This window comes from Suillus subalutaceus, assembly GCF_016647625.1.
Source record: "Suillus subalutaceus strain FC151 chromosome Unknown DFJ58scaffold_11, whole genome shotgun sequence".
NCBI lineage: Eukaryota > Fungi > Basidiomycota > Agaricomycetes > Boletales > Suillaceae > Suillus > Suillus subalutaceus.
In genome coordinates this window covers 1-18,642 of record NW_024540260.1, presented here as the reverse complement: position 1 = coordinate 18,642, position 18,642 = coordinate 1, and the positions used below count along the sequence as shown (strand labels likewise).

At 48.6% G+C, this 18,642-nt stretch overlaps 10 protein-coding genes across 10 annotated transcripts; 4 read left to right on the top strand and 6 right to left on the bottom strand.

Moving 5' to 3' along the window:
* Window positions 1-705: 705 nt before the first annotated feature.
* DFJ58DRAFT_911102 (PIF1-like helicase-domain-containing protein) lies at window positions 706-1,615 on the top strand (the record flags this gene model as incomplete). The annotated part of the gene is made up of 1 exon (XM_041395220.1): window positions 706-1,615. Exon 1 carries the CDS (start codon window positions 890-892, stop codon window positions 1,613-1,615), a length of 726 nt encoding a protein of 241 aa, XP_041248690.1. The 5' UTR covers window positions 706-889.
* A 482-nt stretch (window positions 1,616-2,097) lies between these two features.
* Window positions 2,098-2,615, bottom strand: DFJ58DRAFT_653273 (uncharacterized protein; the record flags this gene model as incomplete). The annotated part of the gene is made up of 3 exons (XM_041381734.1): window positions 2,098-2,352; window positions 2,411-2,517; window positions 2,567-2,615. Coding segments are annotated over 3 exons (411 nt in total), but the record flags the coding sequence as incomplete, so codon positions are not given.
* A 338-nt stretch (window positions 2,616-2,953) lies between these two features.
* DFJ58DRAFT_39886 (uncharacterized protein) lies at window positions 2,954-4,168 on the top strand. The gene is made up of 4 exons (XM_041380200.1): window positions 2,954-3,420; window positions 3,468-3,627; window positions 3,683-4,101; window positions 4,147-4,168. Exons 1-3 carry the CDS (start codon window positions 3,038-3,040, stop codon window positions 4,016-4,018), a joined length of 879 nt encoding a protein of 292 aa, XP_041248688.1. The 5' UTR covers window positions 2,954-3,037; the 3' UTR covers window positions 4,019-4,101; window positions 4,147-4,168.
* Window positions 4,169-5,278: 1,110 nt separating this feature from the next.
* DFJ58DRAFT_764619 (uncharacterized protein) lies at window positions 5,279-7,375 on the bottom strand. The gene is made up of 5 exons (XM_041388697.1): window positions 6,202-7,375; window positions 6,009-6,147; window positions 5,811-5,952; window positions 5,660-5,760; window positions 5,279-5,607 (listed from the first exon to the last, which is right to left on the bottom strand). The coding sequence occupies exons 1-5, from the start codon at window positions 7,301-7,303 to the stop codon at window positions 5,424-5,426; spliced, it is 1,668 nt and encodes a 555-aa protein (XP_041248687.1). The 5' UTR covers window positions 7,304-7,375; the 3' UTR covers window positions 5,279-5,423.
* Window positions 7,376-7,407: 32 nt separating this feature from the next.
* DFJ58DRAFT_39835 (uncharacterized protein) lies at window positions 7,408-8,077 on the top strand. Its single transcript, XM_041380199.1, has 2 exons — window positions 7,408-7,742; window positions 7,791-8,077. Exons 1-2 carry the CDS (start codon window positions 7,615-7,617, stop codon window positions 7,984-7,986), a joined length of 324 nt encoding a protein of 107 aa, XP_041248686.1. The 5' UTR covers window positions 7,408-7,614; the 3' UTR covers window positions 7,987-8,077.
* A 608-nt stretch (window positions 8,078-8,685) lies between these two features.
* Window positions 8,686-10,655, bottom strand: DFJ58DRAFT_764612 (uncharacterized protein). The gene is made up of 6 exons (XM_041388696.1): window positions 10,046-10,655; window positions 9,673-9,990; window positions 9,476-9,611; window positions 9,282-9,423; window positions 9,129-9,229; window positions 8,686-9,075 (listed from the first exon to the last, which is right to left on the bottom strand). Exons 1-6 carry the CDS (start codon window positions 10,641-10,643, stop codon window positions 8,892-8,894), a joined length of 1,479 nt encoding a protein of 492 aa, XP_041248685.1. The 5' UTR covers window positions 10,644-10,655; the 3' UTR covers window positions 8,686-8,891.
* Window positions 10,656-10,677: 22 nt separating this feature from the next.
* Window positions 10,678-12,718, bottom strand: DFJ58DRAFT_764610 (uncharacterized protein). The gene is made up of 8 exons (XM_041388695.1): window positions 12,024-12,718; window positions 11,728-11,973; window positions 11,627-11,671; window positions 11,450-11,567; window positions 11,264-11,399; window positions 11,172-11,213; window positions 11,124-11,146; window positions 10,678-11,074 (listed from the first exon to the last, which is right to left on the bottom strand). The coding sequence occupies exons 1-8, from the start codon at window positions 12,685-12,687 to the stop codon at window positions 10,903-10,905; spliced, it is 1,446 nt and encodes a 481-aa protein (XP_041248684.1). The 5' UTR covers window positions 12,688-12,718; the 3' UTR covers window positions 10,678-10,902.
* Window positions 12,719-13,179: 461 nt separating this feature from the next.
* Window positions 13,180-13,803, top strand: DFJ58DRAFT_837490 (uncharacterized protein; the record flags this gene model as incomplete). The annotated part of the gene is made up of 1 exon (XM_041392377.1): window positions 13,180-13,803. One exon carries the CDS (start codon window positions 13,180-13,182, stop codon window positions 13,801-13,803), a length of 624 nt encoding a protein of 207 aa, XP_041248683.1.
* Window positions 13,804-14,181: 378 nt separating this feature from the next.
* DFJ58DRAFT_837489 (uncharacterized protein) lies at window positions 14,182-15,155 on the bottom strand (the record flags this gene model as incomplete). Its single annotated transcript, XM_041392376.1, has 7 exons — window positions 14,182-14,432; window positions 14,453-14,479; window positions 14,531-14,552; window positions 14,599-14,705; window positions 14,841-14,854; window positions 14,947-14,976; window positions 15,109-15,155. The coding sequence occupies 7 exons, from the start codon at window positions 15,153-15,155 to the stop codon at window positions 14,182-14,184; spliced, it is 498 nt and encodes a 165-aa protein (XP_041248682.1).
* Window positions 15,156-16,102: 947 nt separating this feature from the next.
* DFJ58DRAFT_722991 (uncharacterized protein) lies at window positions 16,103-18,210 on the bottom strand (the record flags this gene model as incomplete). Its single annotated transcript, XM_041384940.1, has 8 exons — window positions 16,103-16,866; window positions 16,918-17,026; window positions 17,105-17,209; window positions 17,258-17,446; window positions 17,511-17,580; window positions 17,659-17,803; window positions 17,853-18,030; window positions 18,076-18,210. 8 exons carry the CDS (start codon window positions 18,208-18,210, stop codon window positions 16,103-16,105), a joined length of 1,695 nt encoding a protein of 564 aa, XP_041248681.1.
* Between the last annotated feature and the right edge of the window lie 432 nt (window positions 18,211-18,642).

The following is an 18,642-nucleotide window of genomic DNA, read 5'->3' as shown; positions in this document are numbered from 1 at the left end:
TCTTGAACTCCGAAAATTGCAATCCGAGGCGGATGATAGCGGGATGTACTGCAGGCGGAATGTCCCAGCATTGTCATAAATCATTCATGTTAAGCTGGATTTACAAGCATACATGGGTATGTATGTGCAGCTCAAATTGCTCGCAATATACAAGCTAATATTTGGCGGTAGCAGAATTAAATCGTGCTATACTTCCCACGGCTACAATATCGAGGACTCATCAATTCATTTGGGGAGTCCAAAATGGGAGAATATCTGCAAACCACGAGCAGAGTGATTTCTTTTGTCTCCTTTGTCAATTTTCCATCAGGACCCTTTCCACCTTTCTTCGCCTGAGCAGAATTTTGATTAGATCCGCTAGGTTGGGGACCAGCTGCTTTAGTAGCAGCTTTTGCAGCTCTCTGACACTCTTGTTGCTCGCGTCTCTCCGCTTTGGTCACATCTGCTTTTGAGACTTTGGGGGCTGATTAATGATTCTGGGCCTGAGATAATGATGCTCCGGCATGAGATTGAGCAGGAGCGAGCTTGATTGTAGATTTAGAGGGAAGAGCGGTCATTGTAATGGAGTTAGGGTTTGATCACACATGTTTGAGTCAAGCCCATCAAATACTAAGCACGAGATACCGCCGGCATCGGGTGCAATTGTGTCCATCACGTCATGCTGTGTTGCAGTGCGTTGATAGTTTGGTCTCCTTTCTGTTTCCTCTTTGCTCTTCTTTCATTCACGACTATGGCGACGTCCGCTTCATTTCACGGAGTAGTTGGTCTTCAAAATGGAAATCGGTATCAGATTGACAGAAAGAACTTTTGGCGATGCTGTACTATTAGACCTCACTGCTCCCCGCCGCAGATTGGTGACTGAGTACTGAGGGCTGGCACCTTCGCGTCAATGTGTTCACATTCGGTGCGAACATTGCCTCAGCTGAAGACGGCATCTATCTATATTCTGCGCGCACAAGAACAAATTGTGCTTATTGCCGGAAGCAGTGCGTTAGCTGCAACTGCATATGACCGTGGACGCACCGCACATCACATGTCTGGCATACCGGTAACTGACGACAATGTCGACTTACATAGTTCCATTCGCCCTCACTCACCTCGTGCGGATCTCATTCAAAATGCTAGTGCAATCATTTGGGACAAACTTCCTGCCATCAACAGAGCCGCGTGGGAGCGCGTCGATGAACTTTGCCGTATCGTATGCAATCGCCCGCGAATCCCATTTGGAGGAAAAACTTTCTTAGGATTAGGAGACTTTCGACAAGCAGGTCCTGTCGTCAGTAGAGCAGGAGAAACTCTCGTCCCATCGGTAAAGTCATCAACGCTTAACATTCGAATGTTGAATCTCAACACACCAATGCGCAGCATGGGGGACCCAAGATTCACGGCCTTCGTAGATCACATTGGAGAGGACTGCTCCGGAAACCGACAGAATCTCGCGCTCATAGCTACAACCACAAACTTTGACGATGGCATCAAATTCCTATTCCCTGAACACTTTCTTGAAGACCCTGAGACGTGTCTGCAGCTCTCCCCTCTCAATATTATGTCGATGAATTCAACGACAGAATTTTGGAGAAATTGCTGGGTGAATTTCGTAATTAAGCATCGCTAACTTACATTAATCGCAAATGATACAACTGACGAGAATCCGCAGATAGTTCAGATAGCTTAAAAGACGCAGAGCACGCTCCATTGAATGGACCAGGAAAACACGCCTGATTATGTCGCGATGTTGACTCACCCTGGTCAGAAATGCGCGTGACCGCACTCCACCATCGATTTGTCGAAGTCCAACTTCTCAATACACACGAAAGCCACTGCATCCCACGCATCAACTTCTCATTTCATCCACACCGTTCTTTGTGGACAGTAAGCCGAAGGCAATTTCCGCTGTGCGCTACGTACGCAACCACATTCAATGGTTGCCAAGGATTGACGCTGGCGCGCACATTACTGGAGCTGCGGACCGATCCGTTTGCTCACGACCAATCATATACGGCGTTGTCCAGGGTGAGAACGCGAAGAGATACGCTGTGTTTGTTTGTAGAGACGAACGAAGAACAGGACTGTGCGAATATCGGGTTTCCTCACTTGCTACTGTAAATACAATTTGTCGTCGAAGAGCAGACCGAAGGCGTGTCCTTGTATATGATGAAGGATATAACCGAATGGGACAAGACGGCTCGGCTTATGGAAATATACACTCCCCGCTACCTGTCTCAGCTCTCGCGAGATTGGTCCTTGTACTGTTTTGCCCACTACAAAAGAGTCAGCAAGACTAGGAGCACACGAGGTGGAAGAACGTACCATCATGGACGGGATAGGTCGGTCAGGTTGAATGTGTCTGACCTGCTCAAGCAACGCGAAATAAGGACGACCGCAAGAAACGAAAAATCAAGTTCCGCACCTCACGGTCTGCGCTGACAGTCCAGACTCCGTATGCAATGGCAAATATACCAGCAAAAGTTACGACCGTGTTGCTCCGCCAATTCGCAGGACGGGCCCACCAGCCACCTGAGGCATCGTTAGGTTGAGTAGCTCGGAACTAGCCGCTTGGACATACCAGCGGGGGACCACACATGCTTTGGGTATGGATATCTAGCACCACCTCCCTAAATGCATTTCAGTGTAAGGTAACATGCACGTTGAGATAACCTCACCATGTTTTTTGGGTTATGCGGAAATCGAGTGTATCGAAGTGTTGAACGAAAGCAGCGAAGAGTTCAGATTATGTAAGACTATTCCCGTCAATGTCCGAAAGCAATCTTTCCTCCTGCCTGGAACAAACGTTAAGGTGCAGCCTCGTCACGACTTACAGTCACTGCGGAAACGAGAAAATGACCCGACCCTATCTGGACCTGGTTGAACCTTCTGCCTGTACACAATCCGTACCTTGTAGACTATCCGTACTCGAACCAGACGTGGAGAATTTGATGGTCGCAATTGTTTTACTTTGGAGAAAACCGGACCAACGGATAGTTCAAAGTTGTCGACGATCAAGCAACAGCTGGGTCCTCAGCAGAAACTCCGTATAATGCTTCTTTCCTGTACATTCGCAAACGCAAACATTCCGGCTCCGAAAAGACACACGGGAACCGGGTATCCTTCAAATTATCACAGTGAAAGCTCTCTTCAGTCCTCTATGAGTCGGGGATTACAATTGAGTCATCGGAAAAACTTCAAGTTGCAGTGCCCGACTCACGTTACTCATCAATGTCCGATTGATACGTATGTGTTTATTATGGACCTTTCATTGGCCGCCCTTTCACTGTCTCTCTGTTTTCGTTCGCCTCATCCCTTCCTTTATACATTCTCAATTTGGCTGTTGAGCCACTCACCAATGTATAAAGCCTGGGCATTTACCCTCGAAATCGATGGCAGAACTACCGTGACACTCAGTGCCTTCTCTCCCAGCAGGTCCGATATCTTCAGAACTTCCGTTCCACACCGTAACCGTGATCTAGCGCACAAAGCCCTTCATCTCATCTCATCTCATCTCATCTCGATCAGCAATTAGTCACCTTTCGAACTCGTATCACGTTTCTAGCAACAAGTATGCAGGCATTCAACCCAAAAGTCGATGTGTCAGCGGTCTCAGATACCGTTGCTGCACTGCAGAACGTTGTAAGTGCTAGGTAGAACTGGCATCGGGATATAATATAACAACCATTCATTTCAGCTCGCGCGTTCGCAAGTGATCGAGTATCAATTCCGTAGCGGGTATATCAAGCCATTTATTGATAATGACCAGACGTCAGACCTTGGAACCCCCTACTCTCGAGCAAGTCATATCAACCACACCATCCAACCCAGAAATTTGCCCAGGGGATTTTCATCGACTATTTGGCGGTTGCCAACAGAAATCCTCTCATACAAGACAAGTACTTGTTACCCGCATTTCAACTCCATCCTCCACGGACATGCACCGCCAACCGGAAGTGCTGATAGGAGACTTTCTTGCACTCAAGGAGCTCACTACCCGCTCTGCTTCCTCCTTTATACCTCAAGCAGTTAGTGTGTCGGCCAGTAAAAACCGCGCGTCACGGATGACGGCGAAGTCAAGCGACGTAAAGTGCCATTCGGAGTGACCCGTGCTTTGTGAGTTTTCGTTTCATCTTGTGAGGTCGTTTTCTCAGTCCTTAGGCCAGAATTATGTTTCAAGGATGGCAAGGAAACTATCATACTTTCAAAAGTTCCATGGGCGCGTCGATGTCCAGTAGCTCATCGACACCAAACGTCATAGAGAACGTGCACATCTCGCCGCCAGCAGATGAGATTACGCAGTCGCAGGCAACAGCCAGTCTTGCCGATCCCGCATTTACCCTCTCCGAGTCTTCGTCACCTCAAACACCAGATACCATGGTCACAACGACATGCTCCAAGCCAAACAATCAAGGTACCTGCCGACGCAGGCGACGATGCTAAATCCCATACGGAACGTATGTAATGGTGGCTTGAGTGACGTTGCTTCTTGGGACTGTAAAGCAATTCACGCTATACAGTCCTGAGAAGCAATAGAAGTGAGCTAAAGTTTGAAAGCAGTAGTAACCTTGACTGACTACTCACTTGCTCTCTGAGTGATAATCAGACCAAGGCCGACATCGTTCCGCGCGGCGGTCTCGCTCACCAGATGCAGACAAGTGGGACACGCTACTGTTGCCAATCGCACCAGTGTGAGCGCCGCGACGTGTTAGACAATTGAAATTCTAATATCAATTTGTGAGTCAAGTTCGCAATGCCATTTCTTTTTCACGTCTTGTACCTATGATGCATGTCAAACCTACATATACAGGAGTCTGGGAATCCATTCATGCTCCCGGGTCGGCAACATCAGGCGAGTCATCGGGGTCTCAGGATTATCCTTGAGTTGCATGACCGCATTGATCAGGCGTGATAAAGAGGCCTGTAGTAGGTGTCGCTCGTCATCTAGATGTGTTGCGATGAAACAACAGTGTCTTCGCCGGTCGCGAACCCATGTGAACTCCTGTCCTTTCAGTCCGGTGTGGAAAACACGCAGGATTGGTCGAATATCTGAGGAACAGACACAGTGCTGGTCGTGAAGCATGCAATCGACCATTGGTCTTCTGAGTTGATTTTGATCAAATATGAGTTCGAGTTTGTGGATTTCTTTGTCAGTGTGTATTATCACTGGTAGAGAAGAGCAGTGAAATAGAACGACATGGTCCAAGCAAGCCAACGCAGGCGGCGCTTCCAGTGACGTCTACGTCGATAGTAACCAAATCTGCGAGATTCCACACGGACCACACCACACAGCTGAGGCCTATAGGCATATATATATATATCAAGTTGTGGTTCGTAATGGTACAACACCATGACGAGATGTATTAAAGAACAGGAACACAGAACAACAATACTTCTAAGTACAACACTCGATTAAGTGACAAATAGGAGCTGCGGCTTCATTTCGTACCACCTGCCTCCGACTGTGCCAAACGTGCCAAGAAAGCATGAAGCATAGCACCTGCATGAGGCTTTTCTCCTTGTAAAACTGCATCAACAATTCGCTCCAGAGGAGCTGCCACTTCAAAAGCGCTCCTGAATTCCAGTAGGAGCTCTAGCTCCATTTGTCGAATGTCAGAGTACCTGTGATAATCAACAATCAACGGATATCGCGGGGTAAAAAAGAAAACCATACTGGGCCGTAAACCATGAGAACGCCTCGTCCAAGATATTGCTCTCGGATAAGCTGGACTTGATTGCCTGGAATGCCAGAGCCTCCAAACGTGTATGCTTCAGCTTCGGGACTCTTGTTAATGTGTACCACGGAGGAAGGAAGCTATACCGACCTTAACCGCAAGTCGATACATTGACTTGGGAGAGCAGCGTAGAGTCTCGGTGGTCTTATCACGTCGGCTGTATGGATCTTTAGACTTCAGAGGGTAGAAGGAGACCTGGCCAGTGTAGCAATAGTATACATAGCACGCCCAACTGCAAGGTTGGTTTCAGTCATGTCGTGTTAATTAGAGCAGCCTTATACGACTTACGTTGGAAATGCTGTATTCCGAACTAGCACCATTCGCTGGGTCCGGAGGGAAGGTGGAGGTAGCGGCTCAGGAACCAACGTGTCTGTCGAGCTGAAACCTGGAGGCAATGGTCCAGCTGCATAAACCGTGGAACTGAGGTCTAAGGGGTAGACTCAGCACGTCACACCCGCGGGGAAAAGGAAACTGGACCCACCACCACAGTCATCATCCGAGCTTAGAGCACTGCTAGAAGCAGTATCAGACACATCTGAATCGGACTCAATACGTGCCGTCCCAAGGGAATAATGATAAGGATTATAAGGCGAGGGTGTGCTAGGCCACGCCCCTTGTCCTTCTTGTCCTTCTTGTTCTTCTTCCGCATTCTCATTTTCTTCCTCTTCATCAATATCGCTGTCACTGTCCAGGTCATAATCAAATTGTTCGACGTCCCTATCCAGGCTAGACTCGCTCTGGTATTCCGCGAGTATACAATCTGTATGTGCAAATGTCGCTTGTCCATCAGGCGATGTAACAAAGAACTTGCACAGGGGGAGCATGGGGTGTCTACGTACAAGCCACCAGGTGACGCTCGCGAGGAAGTGCGTAAGCAAGAGGAAAAATTGGCTGGGGTACGAGAGGTGAGGGCAAATGGACGGGAGTAAGAGGCATGTGACGATGTGCAAGACGACAAAACTCGACAATCTACGAGGAAGGGGCCCAAGTTGCCAGACGTCAACGTCTTGTGTTAGGAGTGTATGATTCGCGTATAGGACACGAGTTTTTGCTGGAGATCTCCCATTCCTATGCCTGGACATGACATAGTATTTTGTGTCGATGAGTGCACCATCATTCATGGACCGCCTGAGAGCAGATGCAGTACCGGCGAGAGGGTCGGCGATAGCTTGAACGATGTTAACTTTTGCAGTCACCGTAAGCCACATGTAGGGGTGTGCAATTATCCTGGACGGCGAGAAAGAGCCAAGAAGTGCGGGCGGCCCATCATGATGGCCAAAGTCAGCGATTGAGATTGTCTTTCTGTCAAAGGATGGGCCCTCTGAAGTAGACCCATCTTTGAGGCAAACAGTCACCGTAGCGGTATCTGTCTCTGAGATGCAATGGGTGTGATCAAGGTAAACATTTACTCTGGCAAAGATCCAGCCTCTTTTTGCGTACTGCAGCCCAAAACGCCACCCCAATCCAAACTGCTCGCTGTAAACTATACCAGTTAAATCCCCTTTCAGGCAGGCGGCAAGGATTTTGTCCTCAGTCTCCAAATGAAAGATTGATGTCACTGCATCAGGTACTATTCTCTGCATGTTGGATGAGCGAAGGATGCGTAGGCGCCAGAAGACTGTGAGTAGTCTCGCATCTGAGAACTAAGGCTAAAGCCGACATTAATTCAGTGATGGCATCCGGTGCTCTTTGTACTTAACCACAACCACGAAGTCTCCTTGCAAAGTTTTTATCTGCTCACTTGTCCCACTCAGACTCAGGCTTTATCTCATGCTTCGACCTCCACTCAGCTAATACATGTTTATTTCGGAAAAAGTCCACAAGTATCGTACTTCGTTTCCATTATCTTCGATATGCTGTCAATTAGCTAAGCCGCACCCTATATCTGACCACCATGACCTCCGCAGGAATTGTGAATATTTGTCGCGACGTTGACGTCAAGTTCTACCGCTACCGCATGCCACTAAAATCGAGGGCAAAGGCAATGACATCAAAACTGTCGTCCCTAACATGGCGGATATCGTTCGTGCCCTATCTCGCCCTCCCATGTACCTTAGCCAAATTCTCCAGCTGTGAACTCGGTGCACAGACCCCCTTCAATGACAAGAATGAACGCTACATCATCGTCAACGGCGCTCATCACGCCTCCGGGAGTCGCTTGACGTCTTCATCGACAAATTTGTGCTCTGTCGTTCATGCAGGATCCCTGAGATGGACCTTTTCATCCTCAAAATGGTCGCATCGAGGATGTTGTCAGGGATTGTAAAGCCTGTGCTAAAGGAACGGGTGTCAACATGAAGCACAAGCTCGTCACCCTCATTTCGAAGAACCCGAAGAAGAGCAAGAAGAGTGTCAAGGTAACAATGAACTAGTGGAGTCATGCATCGGCTCCGTGGGTCAAGAAGAAACGCTGGACTGTCCTCGTTCTTGTTCAAATGCCGTTCACCGTGTAGGTTGCGAAAGAGATCGATCTGTACAAGACCCTGCTCGCAAAGGTTCGCGTTTTTCTAATGTACGTGGCATTCTACTAACTCGACGTATAGATGGTCACTTCCGAGAAGCACCAGAAAGCTCTGTTGGGTGGCATTGAGCACCCCGTCAGGCTCACTCACCCCAAGCTTATCCCTTCCATCCCAAGATTCTCATGGCCCTGTATCATACCGACGTTTTGAAAGAAGACGTTCAATGGGGTACTCATGTCAGTGAGAAGTGCGTCAATAAGGAGACGAGCGAGAAAGTGAGGAAGCGAGCCCTTCTTGAAGTGGCTTAAGGAGGACGATGATGATTCGTCATACATGATATGTAGACCCCGACTATATTTCCGTTTTTACGTCTTCCTGTTCCTATATTTCTTTTCCCTTTGGTAGACAGGACTTCAAAGCGCCAATAATATTGGCGCAATAGCAAGTTAGACCAAAGTACTACTAGTATATGCGTCATTCCGAAAGCAATCAAGTTTTCCAAATTTTAACATGTGTAGATTTCGTCAAGCAAGTCGTTAACAGTAGTAAACGTTACAGCAGGTCGGTAAACCTTGTACATACATAGCAAATTTCAACACCGTGACGTACGATGAGATGTGAAAAACAAGACAACAACACAAGGACAACATTGAAATAACACGACTTACAAGTACAACACTGATCAAGTGATAGAATGCCTATTGTGACTTCACTGTGTACCACCCGCCTCCTGCCGTGTCAAACTTGCTAAAAAGGCCTCAAGCATAGCAAGTGCATAAGGCTTTTCTCCTCGGGAAACACTTTTAAGGACCTTCCCCAGACGATTTGATACTTCAGGTGCGCTGCGGAACTTCAATAGGAGTTCTAGTTCCATTTGTCGCATATCGGGGTACCTGTGGTGATCGAGGATCAACATAGATCAGGGTGTAGAACAAGAAAGGCGTACTGAGCTGTAAACCATGAGAACGCCTCATCCAAAATATTGCTCTGGGATAAACTAGATTTGATTGCCTCGAACGCCAGAGCTTCCAAACGTGCGTTCTTAAGCTTCAGAATTCTTGTTAATCCGTGTGCCACAAAGGACGCGAGATACACTAACCTTGACGGCGAGTCGGTACATCGACTTGGGAGAACAGCGTAAAGTTTGAGTTGTGTTGTTGCGCCGGCTGAGCGGATCTTTGGACTTCAGAGGGTAGAAAGAAACCTGGCCAGTGTAGCAATAGTATACGTAGGATGCCCAGCTACACAAACAGTTTGAGTCATTTTGAGTTCGTCAGAGTAGCTGTAGCTTACGTTGCGTATGCCGTGTTCCGAACCAACACCATTTGCTGGGTCGAAGAAAAGGGTTGAGGCAGTGGCTCAGCCCTCAATGTGTCCGTCGAGCGGAAACCTGGATGCCGCGTAGCCGCCCATTCCGTCCAGCTGAAGTCTGAGTAGCAGATTCAGCACGAGGGATCACCCCAGGCGCAGGGAGAAGGAGAAGGACTCACCGTCACCATCCGAACTTAAAGCACTGCTATCGGAAGTGGTATCAGATGCATCGAACTCAGATTCAGAAGGTGCCGCTCCAGGGGAATAGCTCTGGCTATAACGATATGGTGGGGGCTGGCTAGGCGCTCCTTGTTCTTTTCCTTTCGGTTTCGGTTTCGATTTCGGTTTCGGTTTAGATTTAGATTTGGGTTTCGGGTTCTCTTTCACCTCTTCTTTCTCTTTCTCTTCTTCTTCCTCGATGTCGCTGTCGAGGCTATAATCATACTGCTCGGCGTCCCACATCAGCTCGGATTCGCTCTGGTAGTGAACGAATAATGCTAAAAGATAGATTCATTATTATTCGACCACCAGGAAAAATGAGAAACCACCAACAAGGGAGAACTGGCGCGAGGCTAGCGCCGTAGCCCAAAACTACATTATTCGCATATACGAAACAAGTTTTTCCTGGAGATCTCCCAGTTTTATGCTTGGACATGGCATAGAACTTGGCGTTAGCGAATTCACCGTTGTTCATGGACTGCCTGAGAGCAGACGCAGTATTGATGAGGGGGTCAGCAATAACTGGAGTAAAGTTTGCTTTCGTAGTGACCGTAAACCACATGTAAGGGTGTGCAATAATAGTGGACGGCGAGAACGAGCCAAGAGGTGCGGGTGGGCCATGGCCAAAGTCAACAATCGAGATCGTTCTGCTATCAAAAGAAGGAACCTCTGCAGATGAACCAGACCCATCCGAGTCTTTAAGGCAAACAGTCACCGTGGCGGCGTCTGTCGCCGACGGGCAATGGGTGTGATCAAGGTAAACCTTCACTTTAGCAAAAGTCCAACCTGTGTACTGCAGCCCAAAGCGCCACCCCAATCCAAACTTTTCGCTGTAAACTATGGTCGAACCCCCTTGCAGGCAGGTGGCAAGGCGTTCGTCCTTAGTTTCCAAGTGGAAGATCGATGTAACTGAATCAGATACCCTCTGCATGGTGGATGAAGTCAACAAGAGAATGCTTAGGCGCCTCTCCGAGCAGCCTCTTATCTAGAAGGCAGTGCCACACCTCTATATTTAGGCATAACTGGCAATAATCCCATCCCGTAGCAGATCGCTAACAGTGAGCAGGATTCCAATTTTGACACCGTGACGAGTTCGACAACACGCGAAATATTAACAACAGTAAACGGTAGTACAATCGGAAGTCCACGCAATGAACAGACCCGAACGACGTACGTCATCGGGATCAATTCTAGCCAGGTATTTGTGTGAGCTGCTGGTACAACGCAGTGAGGGCTGATGCAGCGTGGGGCAGATTGCCCGTGGCCACAGCTTTGATTTTAGCTGGGAGACCCTGCAAAACTGCTGGCGCGCTCCTATGTTGCAGGAGGAGGGCAATTTCCATCTCTCTGATGGCGTCATGCCTTTGAGTGGGGTCAGCAGCAACAAGAAGTATGAGGAGGTCATCAGCACCTGGATGTAAATTTGGAGAATGCCTCATCCAGTATGTTGGCTGCGGACAACGGCCTTAAAAGCAAGTTGAGATAATGTTTCATTTTGAAGCTGTGATTTCGAGTTCATCAGATGCATCAACACAAGTTTCATGGAGTTACCTTCATAGCCAGTTGATACATCGACTTCGGGGAGCAATGTGGTCTCTGCTGTAGCGTCACATCAGATATACTTTGAGATCGCAAGTTTGCAAAGTCGACGATGCCGGTGTAACAATAATAAATAAAGGCGTGCCACCTGCAAATTCGGTTCAGTAGCGCCTCTGTGACACAAAAAATTACACCTACGTCCTCCAGGCGACGCCTTTTACGAGGACCACTCGGAATCCACGTGTCAAGTTCTCGCCAATCATCTTAACATCTTCCAAAAGCAATGGCCGATTATCTGGCTGCTCTTGAGGTCCAGCTGTAAGAATACATAACAACGTTAATTCGACATACATATTATGTTTCACATTTCAGTACCTTCAAAGTTGGAGAAAGACGAGATTGAACCAATATCAGTCGTATCTTTCGGATGACAATAGATGAAACAATAAGATCAAAACTTCAACAGATAAACAAACCTTCAGGAGATTCTGGGGTGAGAGATCGCTCGTCATGACTTGCTGAAGCTTCATCACCAGTGGTAGATTCCTCCGCAGGTTGCACCACCGCCGAATTGTTGTGGTTGCTGCTGTTGCTGCTGTGATTGTCGCTGTCGTCTTCCAGATCGCTGTCAGATTCGTATTCATAACTTTCTAGGGAAGTAAAAGGGAGAGTGTCGCCTTCAGATAGTTCAAAGAGGGAGGAGAAATCAAGGTCTTCTTCGGCTTCAATCGGTGCTCAGCGGTGAACATGAAGAAATAAGAATATAACGTACCAAAATCTGGTAAAAGTGTTGTGGTTTGCAGCACAGCGGTGTTCGCATAAATTGGGATTGGTCTAGTGACGCTTCCGGGAGATAAGCGACGAGTGTAAGCTTGGAATATTATGTCAAATGATGTCCCTGTCTTGAGCGATTGCTCGAGGGCACGAAGGGCGGAGCAGGCCTGAGGCACTCTGGGCTCTTTAGCACTGGCTGCCAGTGGTGCGTCTGGTATGAGCATGACGTTGGCAAGCACATTGAATAGATTGCACGTTAGTGGGTTGGTAAAGGTAACCTCCAGTGAAACGAGAGCGTCCTGAAGCTGCATATAGGAACATGTAATGAGCAGCTGGGTGCCCAAGACCGTGCCGTCAGATCTGACGCAGAAGGGTTTATCACCATCAAGATACGACGGAATAGAAACCTTAATGTTAACCGGTGTACCACGCCATGTACCGGGACAATCACAGGAGTTAAAAGATAGCTGGCACCTCCAAGGTCTATCATGATTGCGGCGGTACGGTGGCCCTTTTTGTCTCACAACCAGGTGCCAGCTGAAACCCGCAACCGGGAACTGAAGAGCCTGCTTGGGAGAGATGTCGGCTAAGGAGCCTATACGAAATGATGTCGTGATGGAACTTGAAGTCCAGGTTTCTTGTAGCTTTTCGATGACGGACATTGGTTATAGACCTGATATGAGTAGACCTGGGACCACTCCTACAACAAGTTTATAAGTGTGGGCATCCAGAGACCCCTGATGCTGCATCGTGGCCTCGGTATGCAGTCACTATCTTGATTACTCAAGGCATCCAATGGGACTCGGATCTACAGTCGATTATGATCGTGGGTCAACGAAATGGTTCTTGCCAATGTCTAGCATGTGAACCGGCACCCACACAAGGAAGATCGTTTTCTCCCCAAAGTGTGAGGAACGAGCACGTGGTTAGAATGTAGTCTATGCCTATTCCGAGTAAGGAAGACTCACGCCTTCTTTCTTTTCTCCACCACTACTCGCATTACTAACGCTAGTTATCATCGTCTCGCAATAGTCTTGCACTTGACCTGCCTGTTTCAAAACACATCAATATAGACTAAACTCTTGCATTTACTACTATTCAAACATAATGGACAGACTTTTCTCTGACCCAAGTCTTTAGTATGCCTAGACTTTATGGGTGCAAGGTACCAGGCCACTTGTATGGCTATGGTCACACCTACCGTCACAGAGGTCCAAGTGGCTGAAACCCTACACACCACTTGGGTGTTGACTAACGAAGACTTATGTCTCCAATGGCAAGATCAAGTAACAGAAGATGAGCGTTTGAGTGCTGAACGCAAGTGTGCTACCAAAGAAGCCGAACATGAACATCTGACTCTTCAACTCGAAGAAAACACCGTGAGAGCAGATGAAAAGAAGAAAAATCGCTCAAAACACTCTGCAATAGTAATGCACCCTCATCCTTTTGCCAATGACAAAGAGGCCCTAGTCTCCGAATTTGCGTTACGAAAGATAGATAGTGGGAAGTACATTGAGCTCTACTACTGGACTAACAATGGCCTGGACGACGCCTTAGTCAATTACCGCACTCGCGATGACGATAGCATGGTACCTTCCATCGGAGAGGACGGTTCCACCATATGGGTCAGCGCAGCGACCTCGAAGCCAGCAGCAGGAGTTATAGCGGACAGAAACCTCACTCCGGTAGACTTTGCCCAAGCCATCCCACGCATCATGGCAGCTATTGAAGAATGCGACTGGACAAAACAGCGCATCCAGATGCTTGCGCAATTCTGAGGAGCCATCATGCTACATCGCTATTGGAACTCCAAGGATGTGCTAGCTAGTCGCGCCATCCTGCTCTATCAGGAGGAACAGTGCTGGGCATGGCACAGCGCTATTCTCTCCTCCAGCGGTTCCTGGGACCTCTCTATAATAGATGAACCCACTCTCCTGCGAACCTTTGAACGTGTTTACTGTGCTTCTCTCATATGCACAACAAATGTAGCACCAGATGTTCAGGTACGCATTTTGAACTACTCAGTTAGAAAAATCTCTAATTTACCTTTTTACTCCATCTCTTGTGCATATTGGTCCCCTTTGACCTTCGTGTTGCATTTATCGCGGTCAATGACATCTGATTACTGCGTTTTGCATTTGTGTGGGCACTTCATCTCAAACATGTACACCATGTTGGATGTACACAGGCCCAGAGCAGTAGCTCCCACTCGTGAGGTGGACACAGTTCCAACCGTCGCTTGAGGCGGTCAAAGTGTTTGGCTTCCCCACCAGCTCAGAGATGCTCTGCCTCTCTGGGGGTAGGAAGGAAGACCAGTGGTCCACACACTCCCAAACCGGCCTCGCACCGGCAGGGTTTTCAGGAGGGCGCACACAGCAACCGCTCCTCAGCAGTGTGTGCCGTCTGCCTTGGGAGCCACAGTCACACCTTCATCGAATGCGTGGCCAAACGTCTCTGGGACAACAAGTTCCAAGCAGTTACCACTTGCACAAACAGGTCACTCACCCTGCGAGGATCCGACAAACCCCTGTGTGTCAATTGGCAACGTGCTCGAGGCTGTGGCAGTCACTCACACGACGAGCGACACATATGTTCCGGTTGTCTCGCCACGTCTCATGGAGCTCAGAACTGCTCTCGAGCTCAGACGACTCCATCCGCTGTCTCCGTATAATGTGGCAGTCTGGGGGGATAGACTATGTCAATACGATCTACTACTCGACTACCCCCATCTACTACACGGTCTACAACACAGTTTTCATATCAACATCCCAACCATCACCTGTACTCAATCCCTGCCTAATAGCCCATCACTTACCATCTTCCAGGACACTTTTCAAAAAATCCTACTTTGTGAGCTCACTACCAGCTGTTACCTGGGTCCCTTTTCAGATATGGAGCTACTCGCCTTGCTCGGTCCTTACCAATCATCCCCCATCTCCATCATCCCCAAACTGGGAAAAGTTGGAAAATCACATACTGCAGTCACGTTACCCTTGATAAATACATACAACTAATGTTGAAATATCCATGTTCTACACATGCCAGCCAATGTGGGCCCATCAATGTATTGTTGTGATACATACAGGTGGGCCCATGCCAAGTATGTATGTGATACCAACAGTGGGCCCATAGTATGTGGTATAGTAGATAAGTGTACACTTTCCTATTGCATTTGGTAGGTATTGTGTGGTAGGTAGTGTATGAAATATGTGCCCGATATGAACAGGTCGGCCGAGTGGGCAGTGGTACCAATATATACAAATGGGCCGACACCCAAAGCATATAGATGTGTCATGGACACTGCTCTGTCAATGGATCGGTCTTACAAATATACTTGCCCATGATAGACTCGGGAAGTCGGTCAATCGGTCAGTCAAATATGTGAACATTGGGTCTGTCCCCTGAGTCACTTGTGCAAAATATACTTGTCAGGACTACGTCGGTCAAGTATGAGGTGGTCGGTCAATAGCTTGGTCATATGTGATGTATGAGAGACGTGGTCGGTGGTAATGGAATGGCTTACAGAATATACTGGCTCCATGATAGATGAGGTGGTCGGTCGGTCGGTCGGTCGGTCGGTCGGTCGGTCGGTCAAAACATGTCAGGTCAAATATGATGTATCATGGACTAGCTTACAACATATACCTCTGTGAAGATAGACAGGGTGATCGGTCAATAGCTCGGTCAATAGCTCGGTCATATGTGATGTACGAGAGACATGGTCGGTGGTAATGGAATAGCTTACAGAATATACTGGCCTCATGATAGATGAGGGGGTCAGTCGGTCGGTCGGTCAAAACATGTCGGGTCAAATATGATGCATCATGTACTAGCTTACAACATATACCTCTGTGACGATAGACAGGATAGTCGGTCAATAGCTCGGTCATATGCAATGTAAGAGACACGGTCGGTCAAATATATGGTCGGTCAAATACAATCTATTACCGAAGCGCAATTGCTACTTGGAATCACACTATCAATCACATTCAATCCAGGCCAAATCAATTTCATTCAATTCATGTAGACAACAGTATCTAACTAACTGATGTGTGCTACATAAGGGTATATTTGCAATCAAGGGAGGGAGGAAGTAGTAGAAGCAGGGCATGAAACACTCAAATCACATTGGATGGGGGGAGCAGATGAAGGACCGGCCTGCACCGACTCAGATGATGGTTGCCCACTGGTGAATGTCCTGTCTTGCACATCAGGGCGACCGAATGGGTGAGATGCTGAGGGTTGACTGACGGCGACAGAATCAGCATTGGGAGCAACCAAAGGGCCGAACACACCAGTCAAGTATCTGATGCCCATGTCTGTGGCCGTGGAAGCACCGGTTGGGCCAATTGCTGGTGGTGGGAAGGATGTGTTCAGGACCGAGTGTTCCTGCCTCATTTTCTCCACCATGTTGGCAAGACCATTTACCACATCCACCGTGGCATTGAAGCTCAGTTGGACGTCGGAAAACTTGGCCTGCATAGAGGAGATGCAGGAGTCGAAGTCGTGCTCCATCGCATCCACCCTAGCGAGGGTGTTGCGGTTGGCCATTTCCATGGCAGTGACTCTAGCCGCCAGAGAGACCACACGATTGTGGATAGTCGGTTTGGCCAACGAGGTGGTGGGTTTGGCTGCAGGAGCAGGTGGTGGTGGTGGTGGTGGTAGGATGGGGGTGTCGTCAGTGACCTCCTGCCAATGGTCAGCAGGAAAGTCTTTCGCCGATGCCATGGCTGCCAGCCAATCGATGGTCTCACTTGGCGTCACTGCAGCGACATCAGTCTTCTGCTCGGTATTGGCCGCATGAGACATGGCGATGTCTTCATCAGCCTCAACAGCGACATCTAAAATCGAGGTCAATATTGTTTACCTTTACAAAAAAACAGGTGACTCACCCTCATCATCCATGGCGTCCTCAGATTCTACCACAGGCGGTGGTAGACATGCATGGGAGGCCGCCCTTGTCGCCCTGGGCTGCGGTTTGGATGTGGAGGTGAGTGGGGCCTTTTACCGAGGACATGATGACCGCATCAGCTCAGCCATTTCTGGAAGCTTGTGAGGTACCAGTCGGTCACACTTCACCTTCATCTCGTAGCACCTGGCACAGGACTTGGTGATTTGGCCCTTGCGACCGAGGGCAGCAAGACATTCGAACTGGGCAGAACACCTCTTACAGGGTGGATCATACTAATTAATCGTTAGTAATCAGTCATGTATAGAACCGGCAAAACTCACCACATCACCCTCGGCGATCGTCACAGCCCGTTCCTTCTCCTTCTCCTTTCCCTTACCCTTCGGCATCGGTCGGCCAATGCGCTCCTTGGTGTCGGCCTGGACATCTCTGAGTGGTGATGACCGAGGGGACGAGGTGAATCTCACCTGCTTCACCTTCTTGGCTGGGGCTGGAGTCTGAGGCACCGCCGCCTTAGATGGCAAAGGTGCTGTGAGTGATAGAGTAGAAAAAAATGAATTAGAGGCGCGCCTTTACCATGATGATGGTCCCGCCCGGCTGGCCATCATCATCTTCGGTGTCAGAGATGATAGCCTTCGACACAATCCTACACTTCTTGCGCAAGACGTTGCCCGACTCACCCAACTCATCCTCCCTGGCTCGCCGAGTCCCCCGAACTGGCTACTTCCCCTTATCGGCCGTCGGCTTGGCAGCCTCGACGGGAAGTGAGTCGATCGGTGGGACCGACATCACCTTGGGAGCTGGGGGCGGGACTGGGACTGGGACTGGGACTGGGAGTGGGGTTGGCACTGGCGCCAGTGCAGGTGCAGCTATCACAATGTTAGCAAAAATGGTGAATTGAGAAAGAGGAAGACTCACCAAGCCCTTGTGTCTTGGGGAAGAAGGGGTGTGATTCCATGCGAGAATCATCCACCCGCACACATTCCCATTGGGGGACCTGACCAATGTTCATTGTCGCCTGAACCTCGGCGGCTGCAGAGAGCAGCAACGGCAGAATGACTGATGCATTCCTGCCGTGTTGCTGGAGTGCTTGTGACTTGAGAGAGGTGAGTATCTTGCAAAGAAAGAAAGAATGACTTACTACTAGCTTGGCAACTTCATGTGCCTGGTCAACCACCACCCGGCCATCTGATTGAAACAGTTTGATCCAGTTGAGGTGTGAACGCAATGATTTGTTGGCGACCGACAAGGCATCGTTGGATTGTTGGGCAGACATGATGATTATGATGGTGATGGTGGAGGTGGTGACAATGATGATGATGATGATGATGATGATGATGATGATGAGGGATGTCGACACAGTTATATAGGGAACGACTAGCTGTGGCCTTTGATGTGGACTTAGCAACAGTCAATGCAAATTGAAGTTGTGCCACCGCTGTGATTAGCCGAAATGATTAGCTGAAATGAACTGTGGACGCAACAATTGACACCGCCGGGTTTTGCCGAGTTGTGGCCTCGGTGGTCTAGTCATCCATTGTCGTATATATACTCCCAACTACAACCATTGCAAGTACATGGATTCTTGTGAAAATATCACTGACAAAGCTAGGAGACTACAGGACAAGCAGATCAAAACCAACAGCAATTTCTTTCTCATGTGGGACCAGTGGGTGCCACCAAAGTTAGGCCTGACTCGATCATTTCC

What these genes read in the sequence shown, in the direction of transcription:
- DFJ58DRAFT_764610 (XM_041388695.1), bottom strand. Translation starts at nt 12,687, where the DNA reads ATGTCCGTCATCGAAAAGCTACAAGAAACCTGGACTTCAAGTTCCATC. An exon ending in CACCCCAGAATCTCCTGAAG is followed by an intron (nt 11,672 to 11,727) that starts GTTTGTTTATCT and finishes GTCATCCGAAAG; the next exon opens with ATACGACTGATATTGGTTCA. An exon ending in GTCTTTCTCCAACTTTGAAG is followed by an intron (nt 11,568 to 11,626) that starts GTACTGAAATGT and finishes GTATTCTTACAG; the next exon opens with CTGGACCTCAAGAGCAGCCA.
- DFJ58DRAFT_39886 (XM_041380200.1), top strand. Translation starts at nt 3,038, where the DNA reads ATGCTTCTTTCCTGTACATTCGCAAACGCAAACATTCCGGCTCCGAAA. An exon ending in AGTGCCTTCTCTCCCAGCAG is followed by an intron (nt 3,421 to 3,467) that starts GTCCGATATCTT and finishes ACCGTGATCTAG; the next exon opens with CGCACAAAGCCCTTCATCTC. An exon ending in TTGCTGCACTGCAGAACGTT is followed by an intron (nt 3,628 to 3,682) that starts GTAAGTGCTAGG and finishes CATTCATTTCAG; the next exon opens with CTCGCGCGTTCGCAAGTGAT.
- DFJ58DRAFT_39835 (XM_041380199.1), top strand. Translation starts at nt 7,615, where the DNA reads ATGACCTCCGCAGGAATTGTGAATATTTGTCGCGACGTTGACGTCAAG. An exon ending in TCCCTAACATGGCGGATATC is followed by an intron (nt 7,743 to 7,790) that starts GTTCGTGCCCTA and finishes CAAATTCTCCAG; the next exon opens with CTGTGAACTCGGTGCACAGA.
- DFJ58DRAFT_764619 (XM_041388697.1), bottom strand. Translation starts at nt 7,303, where the DNA reads ATGCAGAGAATAGTACCTGATGCAGTGACATCAATCTTTCATTTGGAG. An exon ending in TGTATCGACTTGCGGTTAAG is followed by an intron (nt 5,761 to 5,810) that starts GTCGGTATAGCT and finishes AGAGTCCCGAAG; the next exon opens with CTGAAGCATACACGTTTGGA. An exon ending in TTCTCATGGTTTACGGCCCA is followed by an intron (nt 5,608 to 5,659) that starts GTATGGTTTTCT and finishes TGATTATCACAG; the next exon opens with GTACTCTGACATTCGACAAA.
- DFJ58DRAFT_764612 (XM_041388696.1), bottom strand. Translation starts at nt 10,643, where the DNA reads ATGCAGAGGGTATCTGATTCAGTTACATCGATCTTCCACTTGGAAACT. An exon ending in CGGAACACGGCATACGCAAC is followed by an intron (nt 9,424 to 9,475) that starts GTAAGCTACAGC and finishes CTGTTTGTGTAG; the next exon opens with CTGGGCATCCTACGTATACT. An exon ending in TGTACCGACTCGCCGTCAAG is followed by an intron (nt 9,230 to 9,281) that starts GTTAGTGTATCT and finishes AGAATTCTGAAG; the next exon opens with CTTAAGAACGCACGTTTGGA.